Raw genomic sequence first — 19,456 nt, 5'->3', positions numbered from 1 at the left:
CCTTGAGCTTGCTCCAGTGGGTGACCCTTGGGATAAGGACATTGGGGTATGGGGTGGGCCTGGCAGCTTGTGTCCTCAAATCCTCCAGTTTGGGCAAAGCAGAGGTGACGTCCCCACATGTTGGTAGTGTGACCTCACTGGGGCAAGGGCTGACCCAGAAGGTGGGAAAACTTGTTGGCCCTCATCCCCTCAGCTGTGCTGTGCTGTGAGTCAAGGGCATGTTTCCCACTACCCAATATTTGCTCAATAAGCCTTTTACAGCCATGGCTTTCCACCAGCCTCTCCCATACCAGAAGACACAGATTTGTATCTTCCTGTGACACCAAGGTGTCCAGAAGGGCAGGCCCTGCACCAGCTTCCACCCCACAAGCCAGAGGGGTTTGGATTGGAAAGGACCTTAGAGACTATTTATCTCACTTTGTCATGTTACAGAAGTCTGGAATGACCTCGTGGATGGCCTGAAGCACCCCTAATCAGCCCCTTGACCAGCCTCCTCACCCTGGAGCAAGGTGAGAGATCCCATCACTGTTCTGGCCATGGTGAGAGGAGGAGCCAGGAGACCTGTCTGAGCTTCTCCCCTGAATGTCTTGGGATGGTCTGAACTGCATCCCAAAAGCAAGGTGAAGAGCTGATGGCGAAGAAGAAGTAATTATGTTGTTTTTCCCAGTGCAGATTCAGCACATGGAATAGTGGCGCTACACCTGGGCCACTGCATCTCTGCCCAGACCAAGAGGGCACCACCAGAGGCTTAGGGGTGCAGCCCCCACACCATCGCTCACCTCAGGATCTGGAAATTCTTTTGCATGTTCAGCTTGGAGGTGAGGGACCTCATCAGGATGCAGAGCACAAGGAGGAGGTGGACTATATCCCAAAAGCAGGGGGCTGAAGCTGGGCTGTGGACCCCAAATGAGATCCCATCCCCTAATTTTCCTCCCCAAGGAACATTCCCAGGAGAGAGAGGGTACAAGGAGGGTACAAAGGGTGCTGCTGCCCTATGGCTCTGCCCAGACCGGGGGGAAAAACTGTCCAAGGAGCATGTGATGGGCATAGGCAAGCACAGGTGGCCAGCAGCCCCCACAGCCCAATGCCACACATCCCTGTGCCTGGAATGGGGGCAACAGAGGAGGTCCCAGACCTTTCTGGAAGGGCATCAGAGAAGGTCCTGATCCTTCACAAGGAGTACAGCAGAAGAGATCCCAAATCTTGCCGGGATAGGCATCGGGGGAAATCCTGGTCGTTTCCAAGGGTACACCAGAGGAAATCTGAAATCCCAGATCTTCCGGAGGGGAGAGCCTTCCCGATGAGCCGGGCTCTTCTTCTTCTGCCCTGGAGACGGCAGCAGCGAGTCGCGGCTGCGGGGCCCGCACCGTTGCGGATCCACCCTCCCTCGTCCCCGGCAGATTTTGGGACGTGCGTGAAGCCTCAGTCCCACCGTGGGACAAAGCCCTGATGTCACTTGTGGGAGAGGGAAGACAAGGGCTGACAGGAACAAGCGGGTTGGCTACCACGACGGAGGATGGTCTCCACGAGGGTGGGGAGGGAGCAGGAATAGCTTCCTCTAATTCCACAGCATCTCTGGGGGGTCCAACCAAGGGGGTGCTGAGCCCCTACGCAGGTTGGTTTGCAGGATGAGCCCTCCTGTGCATACATGCACACGTGTGTAGGCACGTGTGTAAGTGTGTGCATACATGCACCACATACCGCACCACATAAGTGTGCCTGTATTTCAAGTGTGCACAGACGTCAGTGCCCGTAGGCATATTGTAAGTATTTATGGGTATGGGTGTAAATGCGTGCACACGTGTGAGTGTGCCTGGACACGTGTCAGCATCTGAATACACATGTGTGAGTGCACATAGCTGTGTGTAACTGAACACAGTCACGTATGCACATCTGCCCGTGTGACGTGCACTTACACATGTGTGTCAGTGTTTGTAAACACGTGTGTAAGTAAGTGCACACAGGTGTGTGCAAATGCAGTCATGTGTGCATACATGGACACACATGTGAATATGCTCATGCCACACGTGTCAGTGACTGCATGTGAGTACACACGTGCGTGTGCACACCCGCGCTTAGCGGCCAGAACCCCCCCTCCCCGCGTGAGCGCGCCTGGCCAAGGTCACGCGTGTGCTCGCAGCATCTGTGTCAGCGCGGCTGGCGCGGAGCCGGGCGGGGGGGCCGCGGGGCCAGGCCTTGGCCGGGGCAGCAGCGGGAGGAGGAGGAGAAGGAGGAGGAGGGAAGTGCGGCTCAGACAGCGCGGCGCCAGCAAACACCTGCAAACAGCTCCGGGCACACAATGGCAAATACAGGTGGGAACCGCCGCCTCCGTCAGCGCAGCGATTGCATCAGACTCCGGCGCTTGCCAAGAGGCGAACGAGCCGGATCACGGGCCACCGGCACCGCGGCGGGGCCGCGCTCGACCTTCACCACTCACCCCCCCGGTATTAGTTTTTGCCCTCCTCACCCCCTTTTCTCCACCCCTGCAGTGTAGCTGGGGTGGTAAAAGTAACGCCGGGCTTACTCGGCCAGGAGCATTTTTCTCGTTCCAGCTGTTCTCCCCGAGGTAAATCTCGGCCCTTGCGGCTATTTTTAGCTGCGTGTTTTTCCCGTTTTCTTTACTTTTTTTTTTTTTTTTTGTCGTTGTTTTTTTTTTTTTTTAAATCAGGGTTTTCCAGGAAAGCATCGGCATCCCACAACAGCCAAGATAAATCTGCATGGGGTAAATCTTCTCCCCGAGGCAAATCCCATCTGCCCCACGGGGTAAATCATCCCATCAACCCCCCCCCGAGGTAAATCCCAGTCCCAGCATTAGTTGTGGGGGGTTCCTTTCTTTTTTTTTTTTAAGAGGCGTTTCAAAGAAAGCACTGGACGCTGACAGCCCAGTCCAGGGAACTAGTGGGGTCTGAACACGGCTTGTACCAGAGTCTGGGAATGCCGGGGTGGGTGTTCCGGGCAAGGCGCCGGGATCCGTCCACCACGGGGGAGGAGGTAACGGCCCTGGGAGGCTTCTTGGGAGCTAGAGCCGAACCTACACCCTGCCGAACCCCCACAGCCCCTGGCCTCGGGAATCCCCTGCCCTGATGCCTGAGAGGGGATAGGGGCAGGGGCCACCTCCACTCCCCGGGGGCTGCAGTCCCCCTCCACCTCCCCAGTGTCATTTCCATCCAAAAAGCCCCAGCAGGACTGGTTTCTCCCACCCTATCCTAGCCCCGCTTCTCCAAGTAACTCCTGCCCCAAAGTAGGCTCACTAATGCTCTCACGAGTCCAGGATTTCCACCACCATCATCTCTGATGAGGGACCCATTAGGACCTGGGATGGAGTGCTCACACTGCAAGAAGCTCCACTTTCCAGGTACCAAGACTGATCCCTGTCCCCTGGCTCATACCCAGGATGCTTTTCCCACCCATCCCACTTAGATCCCTTTGGCACATCAGCACCGGCACAGCTGGAGGACCATGACACCCGGGTGAATGTGGGGACACTCGCCCCTAACCCACCCCTTGCCTTTTCCTCCAGAGCCAAAAACCAGTGGAGATGGCAAAAGCTAATTTTTCGCTGTGAGCATAACAGCAGCTCTGTTCCCAGATGCAGTGGTTTCTGGATGGACACCTTCACCTGCCTCTCACCATGCCCAGACAGCCCATGTCGCCTCATCCTACCCCATCCAGAGGTGCAGGAGGATACCGGCCCTGGGGAGCCTGGGGACATCAAGCTGGGAGGAGGGAGGAAAGTTCCCAGGGGCTGGTGATCCAGTTGGACCAGGTGGTGCTTTTTGGAAGTTCCACGTGCTGCTTTTCTCTGTGGAAATGCTCATGGACAAGGAGCGTTTGGCAGGTGCCAGCTGCACCCCAAGCTTCTGTTCTCCCATTGGGTAGAGGCTGAAGCCAGTGTGCATGGGCGAAGCTTTGTATCACTCTGTGCTCCGAGACCCTAGTGTCTTCTCCCTTCTCCTCTTCCCATGATGCACCCCCGGATGCTGGAGCACCCTGGGGACACCCCAATGCCATGGGGCAGGATCCACATCATGCCTGGCTAAGCCCACAGCAGCAAAACCAGAGCCCAGCACAGGGAATAAAGATGATGGTGCTACAGGTGGGGGTGAAGTCAATTTAACTTCATCCTGGGCAGGCCAACACCTTCCCCAGGGAGCACGATCCAGCTCCACAGCCGAGCCAGCCTGGGGTCACATCTGTTCTGCTCCCGGGCCAAAGGGAAACCACAGCATTACCCAAGGGGAGGGAAAACCATTTTTGCTCCCAACACCTCTTCCCTGCAGTGTTGACCCCGAGGAGATCGGGCCAGGCAGGGGCTGCTCTCTCAATACTACCTGGGGCAGCAAAAGCAGTCCAAAAACTCCATATACCTCCCATATGGGGTATATGCTGGGGGAGCAGCATCACCCCTTCCAGCCCAATAGAAGCTCAAATCCAGCATCATGGCACCTATCAGCCCATTTTCACATGGCTAAAAGTGGAAAAAAGCGTATTTTTTCCTCCTTCCCAGGGCTCTAGCTACACCTCTAGATGGTCCCCGGGGCTGCAGCACCGTCTTCACTCCTTCAGTATCAGGTAAGCACAGCAGCACACAAAATAGCTGGCAGCCACCTCGGCCAGGAGCCGGCAGCCCAGGGTTAATTCCTCCCATACCTGAGCTGACATTTCAACGCTATTACACAATTATGGAGATTCCTACAGTAACCCTAGAAGTTCCCATCAAAGTCTGGGAGGCTCCCACCCCCCCAGGGGGTTTTCCCACCCAGAGGTACACCCCAGCTCCTTCCATCCCAGCGATGCAGGAGAAAAACCAATCAAAATTATCTGGTTTTTATTATGCAAAAATGATAACTTTTATAAAAAGTTTATAAAGCAAGTACAAGGCATATTCGCAGAAAATCACCTTCCTGCACAAAAGGTACAAAAAGTTATACTCTAGTATAGAGCTCCACAATACACGAGGCCACAGCCCCAGAGAGTTTAGTTCATACTCAAGGATGTTTGTCCCCCCCTCCCCAAAGCCCCCTAATCCCCACCCTGCCATCCCATTAAACACCTTTAAAAAAAGGACTCGCTGCTATAATCCAAAAATATACAGACAACCTCCGCTTCATCATCAGTCTAGCATTAAAAATATCTCATGTGAATTCGGGTCCCAAGCTGGGATGCTGAGCTCCGTGGGTGGGATGCTGGCGGTAGAAGGCTGGGGGGGGGGGGGGGGTCGGAACCAGCCGCTCCCCACTCGCGGTGCCCGGGCCCGGGGGAGGCGATGCCGGGGCCGGTAGGTCGCAGACAGCCCGGCGCCACGGAGGAAGCTGCTATTTACCTCCGGCTGATAACGAACCAGGAACCGACACTCGCTGCCTGTTTGCTAATTGGCACAGGGAGGTGAGAGAACAGAGGGGGAGGGAGGAGAAAAAAATAATAGTGGTAATTAGTGCGGTGGTAAGTGGAGTTGGGGATGGAAATTTGGGAAGAGAGGGTGGGAGCCAGGAAACCAAGTTCCTCGGGGACTGTATCTGGCTCCCGGCTGGGGATGCTGGGGGTGGGTTGGTGCTGGTTGGGGACTGGAGGTCAGGTGGCAGACTTGGGGGGGAGTGCAGAAAGGGGGAGCACTAGTCTGCATTATTTGGATCGGTATCGGGGGTGGGTTGGGGAGGTCGACTGAGGTGCGGGTGGTGAAAAATTGGGGCGAGGGGAAATTAGGAAGGGGGGAGCATGGGTTGCTGGGGATCGGTCCGCTGGGGATTTTGATGCTGGGGGCGGGAGGGCGCCCCGGGACGCCACCTGTGGGCACATGGGGAGGGGAGGACTGGGCTACGGATGGTGGTGGCGGTGGTGATCGGAGGCGACACTCACCTGGAGGAGGTGGCGTTAGTGACACAAACTTCTCTCGTCTTTGGTGCGGAGTTCTGAGGCGAGTTCAGCCGCCTGCAGAGAGAAGGGACGGGGCTTAAGATTAAGGCAGCTGGTGGTCCCCACTCCTCCCCATTCCCCACCGTGCCATGACCCACCAATACACTCGGGGACCCAGCAGCACCCCTGTCCCGACTTGTTATCACCTCCAACCTAACAGATCCTCTCTCCCCAAATCGACATACCTAGTCCCCAGTCCGAAGCGACCCTTACCTTAAGGGAAAATAGGGTGGCCTCGGAGGAGGGGTCGCGGCCCTTGGACCCCTCCTCCAGCACAATCTGGAGGTCGAAGATGTAGTCTATGACGTGCTGCAGGATCTCCACCTGGCTCACCTTGGTGCCTTGAGGGATGCCCGGCACCAGCTCCCGCAATTTGGAATAGCAGTCGTTCATATCGTAGAGCAAGTTCATGGGCTCTTCCAAGGCCGGGCTCTTGTTGTGGCTGCCCCGGGCGATGGCTAAACTCTGCTCCGAGAGGCAGCAAACAGCCTCGTAGCAGCTCCGGACGGATCGCACCGGGCTGATGGCTTTCATGGTGGGCTCAGAGCAGGTCTGGAGATGCAGGACGGGAGGATGCCTAGGAGCCTCAGGGGCTGTCGCGGCAGCGGGGGTTTTGCTGGGACCTTCGAGCACCAGACCGCCAAAGAGAGGAGCTCTAAGAGCTTTGACTCTCACTCCTCGACCCCCAACTTTCGTATTTCGCTGGCAAATCGGAGAGAATCGGGGAAAATGGGACGTACGCGCGCCGTGTTTATATAGGCAGCGCCACTTGACCGCGCCCACTACATGCAAATTTTGAGCAATACAACCCCCTTTTATGTAAAATAACCATTAATCTCTTCCCTTTTATGTAAACGAAGCCCTAAACCCCGCCTCCGAGTGTCAATGAAGCATCAAACTCCACCCCTACACATAAATGAAGTCCTAAACCCCTCTACCTCACCCCCCCCCGCCCCCCCCCCCCTCCCACCCCAGCCCCCCAGATTGACCCTCGGTGGCCCGACGGGGGATGACACGACCACGCAGGTCCCCCTCCCCATGGCCAGATCCGCCAAACCTCTTGGGGATTATCCCCCCCTAACCCCTTCAACACCCTAGCACCCCGAAACTGTCCCACTCCCCTTCCCAGTGAATTCCCCCTATTTTTAGACAGGACGATGGGGTTTCCCACCTCCCAACCTCCCTGTTTTAAGGAAATTAGTGCCGCCCTTTTCCTCAATCCGCTTCTCATCTGACCTCCAGACTTTCTGGCGTCAGGAATTATCTTGTGACCAGCAGAAAAAAATTAATTGCGGTAAAATTGAGGTTACGATGGAGAAACCAGATTTAGGTCAGCGCCTGCGAGAGGCCTGGAGGGTTTTTTATTTTGGAGGTGGGAGAGGAGATTTATAGGCAAAGGGGTTATCCCTAGCAGAAGTGATTGGCGGGGGGGGGAGCGGGCGGGATATAAAGGAAACTGCCCTTCTACCATAGCTGCCTTAAAACTTACAGAATCAGAGAATGTCCATAGAAAAAGCCCAAAGCTGGAGCGATCTGGGGTCCCCGGTGGGTGTCACTGCAGTGGGTGGCACGTGGAGGGGTCCCGCAGTAGCGACAGCCCCACAACACCCTGACAGTGAGTCAGGATGAGCCCAAGGGGAAAATCCTCTCTCCCCCAAATATTGACTTTGGTGGGGTTTAGTTATGGGGGGTCTTGTGGGGGCTTGGTTATGAAAGTGCAGGAAAGGAATGTTACAGCCAAGAGGGTTGGAGGGAGGCACTCTGGGACCCTGCTTGGCCCAGGGCTCCCTGCTAATGACAGGGGCAGGGGGGTGAGGGTACAGGCACCTGGACCAAATTACTCCTGCCCACGGCAGCGATTTATTCTAGATCTGCCCAGATCACAGTTTGGTAGTGCTGGGGTTTATTTCCACCCTCCAAAGGGGCCTGGGGGCTGCAGGCTGGAGGGCACCCCTTCTCCCCACATCTCCCCCAAGCCATGAGCTGCTCAACAAAAAAACCTTGAAAGCAGCATCCAACACTCTTTATGGTTGGATTATTTTTGTACCTTTTATTTTCCCTCCACTCCCTCCCCCTCATCCCCCCGAACCCCCCACCTCACTCGTTATGAATTTCCTGGGAAATCACCTCTGTGTAAAGGATAGCAGCTTGGGAAGATGCATAATTATCCTCATTAACCAACTCCCCCCCCCCTCCCCCCCAAAAAAAACCGGAAGAAAATAAAGTTAAAAAAGAATTAAACATCTTTTAAAAATAAATAATTAGTGTAAAACTTCATGAAATTAACACAGATTTTTAAAACGTTTACAAAACATTTTTAGAAACTCTTTTCAGACCACCACCTGAATCCTTCTTATGACTTCCCCTCAATACAAAACAGCAGCGTACAGCCTCTGCTTATTCCCATACACCCCCTCTCATTTCCCAAGGGATGGCGGGGTGGGGGGGGGGGGGGGGCGCTGAAAGGCTTCAGAGGGACTGGGAGGGGAGCTTTTGTTTGCAGGGGGGTTTTGTTGGCGGCGGTTCCCACAGGCCCTGCCTGGGCGGCGGGACCCGCTGCCTTTGCCCAGCTGTGGCCCGGGCCCTCCAGCTGTGTTGATCTAACTCCCGGCCCCAGACAGCCTGGCGCCAGCCCTGCGCACGTCATGCATTCACAGAGGGATGCGTGGCCAAGGCAACCTCCCCCCGCGCCTCCCCCCGCACCGCCACCGCCACGGCCACGCTGCCGCCCTATTCCAGGGGGATTCATTCCAATCCTGGGATACCCCGAGTGTGTGAGAGGGCTGGGAGCACAAGAATGCTTTTATCTGATCACCCCAAGTTTGTGTCACAACCCCTCATTCCCCCGGAGGGGTCACTTCACTTTTGACCGGGGACAAAGCGGCGCTTTTAGGGTGCCCTTGCGGTGTCAGCTCCGGGTTTGGGGTGTCCTTATGCAGTGGCTGCGGGAGGAGTGGATTTCTTGGTGTGGAGGACAGAAAATGGGGGAGGAAGGGAGTGGGCATGCTCTGGAGCATGATGACTTCGTGGTGAAAGGGCCCACACTGGGGGGTTTTATTAAAATGAAAAGTAAAAGAAGCAGCAGAAGAAGCAGGAGCTGGGATTTTCCACCTCAGCAAGCACCCCAAAATGATACCAAAAAGCCCCTTGTGGGAGGGGGGACCATGTACCTCACCACAGCTCAGCTATTGCTCCCTACCCACCTTTTTCCTTTTCCTGGGAACAGATTTTTAATCCCGGGGGATTTGCCCATGCTGCAAATACCTGCAAAGGTCCTCAAAACTTGGGGGGGAGCCTCACAAGTAGCTGCTTCCCCCCACCCCAAAATAATCTGCCCCTTGGGCTTGGCTTTGGTTTGAGTTTTTTTCCCCCCTGAAATAAGTCAGTACAGGTGACAGGATGTGAGGGATGTAACATGGAGTGGAAATGGCCAGATTTGGCCTGGCTGCTGCAAGGCAGAGAGGGCAAGTGTGGGGGTCCCTGTGTCCTGGGGGAACACCACCAGCATTTTGGGAGGAATTTCTTGTCTTTTGGAAGCTGGGGGCTGTCTGGAAGCCCTGGCTGCGGGGCAGGGGTTTGATGGGAGAGGAGAGGAATGGAGATGTGGCAGGGTGCCCAAGGCAGCTACAAAGGGAAGAAGGGCTCTTCCCCAGGGGTCATTCTTTTTCAGATGGGGCTGAGGTATAAATTCCATTTACCAGGGATCTTCAGAGACCTTCAGGATCCTTCAGGAGCAAGGGAAGCTGAGGGACCTGGCTGGCTTGCTCTGGCTCAGCACAAAATGGGAACAAAAGCTCAGAGATTAATTTACTGATTTTTGGAGATGCTTTAAGCCACCCCCCCCCCCCCCCCCCCCCCATCCCCATCTTGGGCACCCACATGGCACAGCACAGCACAGCAGCAATTCGAGGGAGTTTTGGTACTGGAGAAGAAATCCAGATGGAAACTCAAGGGAAAAAAGGGATTCTGGCTTCTTAAAAGGGCTCTGAGATCCCTTTCCCACCTTATCCCAAAGGCCATGGGGAGGCAGTCCAGTACCATTTGGTGATCCTGCTGAACACTGTGTGGCAGCTCTCTTGACATTTCGATTTGTGCTGGGGCCGAGTACTCCTGGATGGACAGCGAGTCCAAGATAGGCAAGGACAGGCAGGGGCAGGCAGGCACTGTGGCCCTGCTCCGGCCATTAGTCACGCAGAGAATGTGCTGAAAGGTCCCAGTGTAGTTTGGCAAACCCTCCCTGGGGTGCCTGTAGCCACAGTAACACCCTTATACCGAGCTATGATGTCCCAGATTTGGGGTGTTTCAGGATCAATGGAGATTATAAATTGGAGCTGGCAGATATGGATGGATGGATGGATGGATGTTAGTCCACAGTCCATGCAGAAAGGAGCCTGGCTCCTTTCTAAGGATCTGTGCCTCAGTTTACCCCCTTCACCCACCACATGGACCCTCTGCCCGAGCCAGACAATGCCAGAGGCTCCATAATGGGCCATGAACGGGGCTGGATGAGCAGACAAATGGCAGAGAATTAGGAGAGGAAAAGGAGTGGCACCTACACCCAAAAAGCAGCAGTGAGGTGCCCTGCCCCCCCAAGCCATGTCACCAGGAAACCTGATCCAGCCCTGGGGAATGTGCGGCTGTTTGTGCAGGGGATTAGCCCCAGGAACCTACCCTCAGCCTGAGCCCAACCTAGCCTGGAGGCAGCACCCAGGACAGTCCCTGCTGGTGATCATTGGGGACCAAGTGAACACCATGAGGCATTACCTTGTTCCAGAGTACTCAGGGGAGGGAGAGGAACACTCTCATCTCTCTGGGAGGGAACCAGGAACTGTGACATGAACTGTAGCCAAGCTGCTCAGTCACTGTCCATGCCTCAGTTTCCCCACACTTCCTCTCATCCAAAGCCCTGTCAAGAGCAGAACCATGTCTCCATCACCGTCAGAGCCAGAGGGAACCATATATTCCCATGAGGAGTCACAGCTGCTTCTTCAGGGCAAACCCTGGACATCTCTGTTCCCTGCAGAGGAAAGGCTGGGACTTTTGGAACATCCCTGGATAGTACCCAGAGTGGGGAGAGACAGTGGGGTTGGGCCCAGACGGTGTTGGGCAGGCAGCAGTGGCTGTTCCCAGCACCAGGATTCCCCACAGCTGCTTCCTGCTGCCCTATCTCACAGGCGCATCTGGGGAGCTGGGAGCAGTGCTTCCACTGCCACTGCTTCCTGTGCCAACCCCCCTGCCCCAGCCACTGTCCTCATCACCTTGCCCCATGGCTGGACAGACCCCACCCTTCCCCTCCCCACCCCTGACATGGTAGCAGCCCCTCTGAGTCCATCTGCACCCTGGGGGGTCTTTTCCCTCCTGGGACCCTTTTGGGGCACCCCCAATGTTACCCTAATGAGCATCACACCCCCGTGTTACCCTAAGGGGCCCAAGACTGATCAGCTCATGCCATGTGACCCCCATAACACAGGCCCTGTTGAGGAGGTCCCTGAGGGTGTCCCCCGCAGCGTAGGTGCTGAGGTGCTGCTGTGCCACTACTGGAGATACACTCACAATTTGGTGCTCAGCCCACCCCTTGCTCTGCTCCCTTCTGTCTCCAAAATCATTTTGATTCCTCCCTTCCCAAATTGCATCCATCCAAATTGCATCCCTGAAAAAGGAGGAGGAGGATGGGGCTGGGGGTGCAAAGGCTGCAAGTGTGAACAACCCTGGCTGCTGCGGTTGTGGAGACACTGGGCTCACTCAGAGGAGCCTGGGCCCCACTGCCACTGCCAGGGTGACAGTGAAGCAACTCCCACAATATCCTCGGGGGGCTGGGGGGCAGCAGCAGGGGGGCAATGGGCACCCAAACCTGGCACTGTCTGCCACAGCCTCCCCCCAAACATGGGGTGCTGCAACCCTGGCGTGGTCCAAAGCGAGGAAACAGGCATGGGAAAGAGGAGCCCAGCCTGTGTTACGTGGGGGTCCCAGGAGGAGTTCTGCTGCTCCCTGTAATCCTGGCTCCCAATCCCTCCCTTTCTCAGCACCCCCAATTCCTCCCCCCAGTTCCTGCTGTGCTGCAGGATGTGGCATTGCCAGGCTGCCCTTACTATAATCAGAGACTGTTACAACTCATCACACCCCCACCCTACATTGTCTAGCCCTAAATCACACCAACTCCAGCAACCCTCCTCCAGAAAACCTGACACACATCCCCAAAACCCTTAAACTTCCCAGATCCTCTCCAAAACCCAACACAAGCCCCTGGCCAAGCCATCCATCCCCGCTACCCCCAGAAAGCCACATCACCCAGCATCACACAAAAGAGCCCCTCCATGGAAAAACATGGTGGGGGGTGGGGGGGGGAGAGATGTTTTATCTTGGCCTCCATCTGCCCCTAATAAGGCAGGTTTATTTTTAGTGGAGGTGAAAGTCAGAGCCACCAGCTCAAGAGCTTTTTCCACTCACATCTGCATTTGTACAATTTGGGTTTCCTGTTGTGGTTTCGGTGCTTTTCAAACCTGCCCAAATTGTTATTTTCTTTGCTCGGCAAAGAGCAACACAGATCGCTCCCTCTGTATCCTCAGTATAAATATCTTGCCAGCATCCCCTGCCCAACCTCCCCTCTCTAACCTGTCCATTCATCTGGCCCCTGACATGCTGATATCTTGGAATGGGGTCCAAGCCTCCTCATGGGGCTGGGATGCTGGTGAAAGTTCAGACTGGACCAAATAATTCCTGTCCTGGATTGTGCCTTTCCAGCCCCAGTGTGTGATGAGAAGCCACTCTTCAGACTCTGAGTAGGGAAACTGAAACAGGGACGGTGTCAGTTTGTGGATGCTGGACCAACAAGCCTTTGTTATCATTCTTTCTTTTTCTATTCTTAGCTAGCCTTCTGATGAAATCCTTTCTTCTATTCTTTTAGTATAGTTTTAATATAATATATATCATAAAATAATAAATCAAGCCTTCTGAAACATGGAATCAAATCCTTGTCTCTTCCCTCATCCTAAGACTCCTGTGAACACTGTCACACCAGGCTGTGATGGAGGAGCAGGTGAGTGGGGAGTGAGGGGGGGGTCATGCTGGGTAACCTTCCCCCAGAGGGACCAAAAGCTGCCAGAAAATTCACGCGGAGGGGTGGGTGTAGAACACCAAAACATGTCAAGTTTTTCGTTTTTATAGGTATTGGCAAAGAATTGGAATTTATCTCTAAAACCATTTGGAAAGAATGATTTGGAAAGAATCTATCCATTCTATTGTATACAGGAATGTAGGAAACTCTGACTAGAGATGCGTAGTCGTTTTGAAACCAATGTTATAACGTTTTTACCTAGGAATGAACCAATCAAGTGCCCTTAAACCGTAGGAACAGCTGCTGGGGCTGAAGGGAATAAATACAAAAGGCTCTCCGGCAGCTTCGGCCTCCGTTCCCTGCCTGCCCCAAGGTGCGTCCAGCCCGGCCCGGGCAGGGGGGCGGTGCTGCCACCTTGTGGGCACAGAGCGGTACTGTGCACAGAGAGGAGCGGTGAAGCACAGTTAGGGGTACAAAGGGGCGTGGCCGGGTTTGAGCGGCCGCCGTGCGGGGCGGTGGCTGGGAAGAACGACAGCGGCGGGGCCGGTTTCGGCGGGTGGCGGAGGCGCGGAGGGGACAGAGCTGCCATTTCAAGACGGCGAAGCGCCCGCGTACCAGGACCCTGCATGAGCCGGGTCGGGCTCCAGCCACACTCAAGATGGCGCCGCGGGAGGACTCCGGCAGAGGCGTCGCCGCCGCTCCCTGCCGCGGTTCGCGGGGCTCCGGTGCCGCTGACCCCGCCACCCGTTTTCTCCCGTCGGGAAAAGCAGCAGAAAATGGCGCCGAGAGCGCGGGATCGGCGTCGGGACCGGCGTCGGGACCGGGTTGAGGCAGCCGGTAAGAGAAACGCCTGTGTGAGGAGCGGGGGATGCTTAAGGGTACCACAACAAAGATGGCGGCTCGGCCGGGAGTGGCTTCTGCCAGTACCAAAGATTGCGGAGAGAAAATCCAGGAGCAATGCCTGCTGGCATCCTGGGCTTGCCAGGCAGGTTTTGTACTTGATTGCAAGGCAGTTTTCCTGCCTCTGCAGGGGGTGAAAACTGGAAAGGGGAGAGAAAAAAAAGACACTTTTTACGCCGCATTCAAGATGGCGGCTCAGGGCGGCACTCACTTGCCCTTGCAATGATGGCGGCAGTGTGCTCATGCGCCTTGGGTAGGGAGAAGGGAGGGCGGTACGGGAAATACCCCGCTCCGTCTGATCGGAAAAGTGCTTTCTCCTGGGTCTGGGCGGTATTGAGGTCACAGCGAGTTCCAAATTATCCTTGTGCCTCTCCTGTTGTGACTAAGTCGGTGTTCCCTGAGTGGCTGCAGCTCCCTGCGTGTGGAGGGAAGAAGCCTGTGCTGGAGAATGGGAGGAAGGTCCCTGCTGGTTGCTGTGTCCTTGGTGGGCACAGAACTCTGGCCAGGTGGCTTGGTGAGTATTGAAAATGTGAAAAGTGCGTATTTTGTGATTGGCGTTTCGGAAATATTAAAATGAATATTATATGTGTTGTGTTAGAAAGTAATGCTGTATTAATTCTCTTAAGTAGTGTGTTAAATATAGTTTTAGATTATAACAAAATGTTAAAATAGAAACTATGCTATGTAGGAGACTTTTTTTAAAGAAAGGACTCGCAGTGAGATAGCAGCCACAGGACACCTAAATCTTTCAAAGAAAAAGAATTTATTGCTCTCTTATTAGAAGAAATGAACTTCTTCCTGCCTCGAAGGTGCTGTTAGGATTCAGAGGAAGAAGTTGATGATGACCAGACAGAATCCTGTATTTGAATGGAATTTATGCATCATGTATGAGATGTATGAATATGCAACAGGTTATTGTTTTTATCGGTTAGTCCTTTGTTAATGGGGGTCCTTTTTCGGGCTTATGCTGCCAGAAAAAGGTACCCGGACGTCCGTAACTCTTTGTCTCTATTGTCTTGTATTGTCTTAATTTAATTTGTCCAAATTATTATTACTCTAATTGTATTACTGTTTTTATAACCATTTAATTACTGTTAAACTTTTAAAATTTTAAAAACAAGCGATTGGCGTTTTTCATAGGATCAATCCTGCCTGCTTTTCACTCAATGTTGTAATGAGTCATCAGCTTTTAGCCAGCCTCGGTTCAGTTCTTTTTCACGAATTTTTTTGGTTGTTTTGATCCTGAACTTGCCAAACCCTTAAGTTTGCTAAATTAACCCTGAGAAGGTTCTACAAGCCAATGCTGAGGGGATTGGGCATTGGATAGTTAGGATCTTATGGCCCTTCAAGGGTTGGGTTCACCCCCTGATTTTGGTGCCAAGGGAAACTCCAAGTTAACACGGATCACAGTTGGAGACAGTTCCCTCATCAAAGTCAGCTTTCCAAACCTCTGTTCAGGATCCAAAAGAAATGGGAATGCTCTTGGCAAAAAAGGTGCTTTTGAGACAAAGCAAGCTTAAAATGCCTGTAAGCGGGAAATCCAGGAGAAATGGCTGCTGGCATCCTGGGCTTGCCAGGCAGGTTTTGTACTTGATTGCAAGGCAGTTTTCCTGCCTCTGCATGGGGTGGCACCTGCATCCCACTGGAAAGGGGAGGGAAATAATTCCCCTCCTTCCCTGGCCTAGCCCTGGAGTGGGAGCAGCTTATCCTGGAGTTATCCTGCTCCTCCCCAGCATCTCTCTGGTACCGTCATGTGCTTCCCAAGCCCCCAGCACTGATGGATCTAAACGAGGAGAACAATCCCTGTTCCTTCTCTTCTCTATCCTTGATGTTCTTGGGCCCTGCATCTCCCTGGCTATTCCCTGTCTGACTCCCTATGTGTGCCTGAGATGTGTTTAGCAACAAATCCATTCCTTTAAAGGAAGCCCAGTGCAAAGAGCATCCAGCTGCAGGTAAGTCTTCCTGCATTTCATTTTTCTCTGTCCAGTTTTGGAGAGTTTCTCTCTGTGCTTTCCTGTGACCCAGATGTGTCCCTTCCTTTGTCCAGATCCAGTGCCAAAGGATTGAACAACTGATGAGTGGGGTCTGGGATGAGAATGGTTCTGCTAAAATTAGGGAAAGAATGCTAGAAGAAAAATGAGCTTCCTTTGAATGTCTGGAATAAATACACTGGGAAAGGGCACTTTTTAATTAGATTTGGTGCCACCTCCCCTTTTTTATGGCTAAAACTCCATGGTGAGCAATGCAAGCCAAAAGATGAAATGCAGGAGTCCTTGATTCTGCAGTGAGCTTAACTTCCCTTTTCTCCTCTCTTTCAGGACAGGGAGAACCACTGAACTTGTCCTGGCCTTGCTAAGAGCTTTGGTGTTTGAGCTGCCAAACCCAAACTGGTCCTGATGATGGAGGACTTAAGAAATTACTTAATCCAACTAAATGCTTTAAAAAGGGAGATGGTTTGGTTATAAAAATATTTCTGCCTGAGACTGGGAAGAGACTGGGAAGACTTAAACCCTCCAATTCTGCACAACAGCGCAAGGATTTTTTAATTCTTCGCCTTTTTTTCCCTTCCTTTGAGTGGGTTTGTTTGTTTCCCCTTGGAGACTGCACACACAATAGGCAGATTTTTCAATTAAGCCTTTTTTTCCCCACTTTTAGTCTTCAGTGGAGCCCAGGTGCCAATTGTTTGCTGCTTGGTTTCTGCCTTCCCTTTCCTGCCTACAGCTTAACCCCTTTCTCACCTTCCTGCTTTTTGGCCATCACTGGTCATGCAGATGATGCTGATGCAGATGGCTGATAAATAATTATCAAACAGCTTGGGAATGGTCTGTATCAGGTATCAGTGACATTAAAAAATGCAGTATATGGACCATCAACCAATGAATTTAGCAACAGTTGGATAGTAACTAATCATCTTTCCTTTAAAGCCCTCTTCAAAGCATATTTACTTATAAAGGGAAAGCATTTGGTTTTTATTTTAAAAAATCACCAACAGCCAGCTTAAGTGAGCATGGAAGACTGCCAAAGACATTGTAATGTTTTTTCTTTTAAATCCCTCACAATCCCATCACGTACTGGGGAGGCAGCTCAGCGAGTTTCAGCCCACAGCTGCCATCCTGGGCTCATGGAGAGCAACCTCTCCAGCTGTCCCAGCCTCAGGAAAGCACAGAAGAGGGCTTTACACAGATCAGGGATTAAGCTAGACCCAGGTTGGGCTCAGCTCAGTCACCATGGCACTGTTAGAAGCCTTAAACCCTTTTTCTATCCGATTGATTGTGGTTGTGGTGCAGCCACTGTGTTGCTGTCAATGTGCTCCCCTGCAGCCTAGCCTGACATGGTGAGCAGGGGCTTGGGGTTCTGCCTCATGTGTTAAACATCAAACCAGAAGATAAAACAACAGATAAAACCCCTGCCCTGCCATGTGCCTCACTCTGCACCACTGCTATGAGAGGAGGGTGAAAGACCCAGTCAGTTTTAGCTCTGTAAAGAAGCTGCAGAGCAGTGATGAGTGCCTGAATCACATCCTCTGCAGCTATCAGGGGAGTGAGGGCAGGGAAAAGGGCAGAGAAAGGGAAATAAAAAAACAACAGAGTAAAATTGACCCACCAAACTCATCTTTGTCTCAATCCTAATCCCTGCATCATTCTTCAGGTATATATCCTCACAATGAAATTGGAGTAGAAAATGCTTTAGGAAATGCTTTGCAGCCCCTTCTTCCCCAAAGGCCCAATCTGCTTTAATTAGGAATGCTCTTCAAGCACAAGGTTTGGATGCAGCCAGTGAGACTCACATTTCAGAAGGACCATCAATGGTCTGATAAAGACACAGCACTTTCAAGCAGGCTGCTGGGACTGAGGAGGATATTTGAAACCTGTTGACATGCAGTTCTAGCAGAAGTGCAAAATGAAATGTAATGTAGTAGAACTGGAAAATGAAATGCTGTTAGACAAGGCTGCTCCCCAAATTGGCTCTGCCTGGATCCACCTGCCCCGCAGCACAGCCTTCTCCCTTTCTCCTCACTGCCCTCTGCTCAGCACCAACCCAAACCTGGGCTATTTCAATTCCTGTCAGACACAGAGCAGCTGATGGGCAGCAAATGCAGCCTTCCCAAAGTGGCTGCCCATGACCCGGCTTGTAGGGCAGAGCTCAGGGAGGAGGTGGCAGCTTCCTCAGTGGCTTTTCATGTCCTCTCTCTGCCATGCAGACACTGGCATGCATGGCACGGCTCTGTTTTGGCAGCCGGTCCCTTGGCAGGGCTGTGTGAGCACAGGCTGAGCACAGGATGAACTCTCTCCTCCTTGCTGTGACATCTGGGCTGGCAGGGATGACACAGTGACCTCGGCCATCACCTGGCACTGACGTGTTTGATGAAAATCCTTTTGCTGGGATTTTTCTCCTGAGAAGCCTCAGAACAGAAATGGAACCAATAACAATCTGCTGGCTGTGGAGTGTGGGCTGGAGATGGTTTAGCAACAGGGGCATCTTGGATTAGTCTCCTGTGCGTTGTTTCTACTTGATGACCAATCATGGTCCAGCTGTGTCAGGGCTGTGAGCAGTCCCAGGTTTTTATTCTTCATTCCTTTCCAGCTTTTTGATGTCTCCTTGCTCTTTTAGTATAGTTCTAATATATCATTTTCTTTTAATATAATAGAGATCATAAAATAATATTTCAGCCTTCTGAAAGGTGGAGTCAAGATTCTCGTCTCTTCCCTTGTCCTGGGGACCCTCAAACACCACCACAATCAGCGGCCGAGTGGGTTTGTGCGAGCCTCTCAGTAACCCTCGGCCGGTCCCGAGTCGGCAGCCCCGACACGGCCGACAGCGGGGAGACACCCTCTGTGCCCCGAGGGTACTGAGGGCACCTGGGCTGGGGGGAGACACTCTCTGTGCCCCGAGGGTACTGAGGGCACCTGGGCTGGTCGCCTTTGCAGCAGCAGAGACACCAGAGACATCAGTAGAAGATAAAGGGCCGACTCTTAGCAGGGGTTAATCCAAGGTTTTATTAGGAGTCCCAAAGGAGCTCCTGCACCTCAGGGGGCCTCCTGCCGAGAGCCCCGGGTAGATGTGCCAAGGTTACATTTAAAGGGAGGTGGAAACCAAAAGTAGATAACATCCTACCAACCATTAAGTGATCCTAAGGGATGGATGCTGGGGGATAGACATATAGGACAGCGTATGGGGCAAGGCTTGGGGGCTGACCCCTGGCCTCTGGCTAATCACTCGATGACTTGGACCGAAACTTCTGCATGGAGGGGATGGGAGGCTGAGTGATTGACAGAGAGCCAGGGTGGAGGTTTGGGGATGATCTCATCCTGGGAGAGGGATAACACAGGTAAAAGGAGGGGGGTACAGTTTGGGATAAACCATTTGGGAAAAATATGGGGATACAAAACAAAATTACTTCAAAGTATTACAAAGTATAAAAATGCACTACAGCAGGTTTGGGCAGCACCAAATAAAATGTAATAAAATGCTTTCAAAATTGAAAAATTAAAAATAAAAAATAAAATAACAAAATTTAATTAAAATAAATGAAAAACAAAATAAAAACTGTAAAGTGCCATAAAAGTTCCATAAAAGGTAGTGCCGTAA

General features: G+C 52.8%; 1 protein-coding gene and 1 long non-coding RNA gene across 3 annotated transcripts; one reads left to right on the top strand and one right to left on the bottom strand.

Moving 5' to 3' along the window:
• Positions 1-5,069: 5,069 nt before the first annotated feature.
• Positions 5,070-6,634, bottom strand: ID3 (inhibitor of DNA binding 3). The gene is made up of 3 exons (XM_071453171.1): positions 6,127-6,634; positions 5,857-5,928; positions 5,070-5,368 (listed from the first exon to the last, which is right to left on the bottom strand). The coding sequence occupies exons 1-2, from the start codon at positions 6,445-6,447 to the stop codon at positions 5,872-5,874; spliced, it is 378 nt and encodes a 125-aa protein (XP_071309272.1). The 5' UTR covers positions 6,448-6,634; the 3' UTR covers positions 5,070-5,368; positions 5,857-5,871.
• Positions 6,635-11,832: 5,198 nt separating this feature from the next.
• On the top strand, positions 11,833-18,547 carry LOC139602815 (uncharacterized). Of its 2 annotated transcripts, XR_011683437.1 has the most exons (3): positions 11,948-12,949; positions 13,230-14,381; positions 16,186-18,547. It is a non-coding gene; the product is annotated as an uncharacterized lncRNA (long non-coding RNA). The 2 variants fall into 2 exon arrangements; XR_011683436.1 differs by having other exon boundaries at positions 11,833-14,381.
• Positions 18,548-19,456: the final 909 nt, after the last annotated feature.

The sequence above is a fragment of the Agelaius tricolor genome, unplaced genomic scaffold (assembly GCF_023055355.1).
Source record: "Agelaius tricolor isolate 1412-34295 unplaced genomic scaffold, bAgeTri1.0.p SCAF_36, whole genome shotgun sequence".
Classification (NCBI taxonomy): Eukaryota; Metazoa; Chordata; class Aves; order Passeriformes; family Icteridae; genus Agelaius; species Agelaius tricolor.
Note: the sequence above shows the minus strand (reverse complement) of the source record. Positions and strands in the feature narration are given on the sequence as shown.

What these genes read in the sequence shown, in the direction of transcription:
- ID3 (XM_071453171.1), bottom strand. Translation starts at nt 6,447, where the DNA reads ATGAAAGCCATCAGCCCGGTGCGATCCGTCCGGAGCTGCTACGAGGCT. An exon ending in CCACCCTATTTTCCCTTAAG is followed by an intron (nt 5,929 to 6,126) that starts GTAAGGGTCGCT and finishes TTCTCTCTGCAG; the next exon opens with GCGGCTGAACTCGCCTCAGA.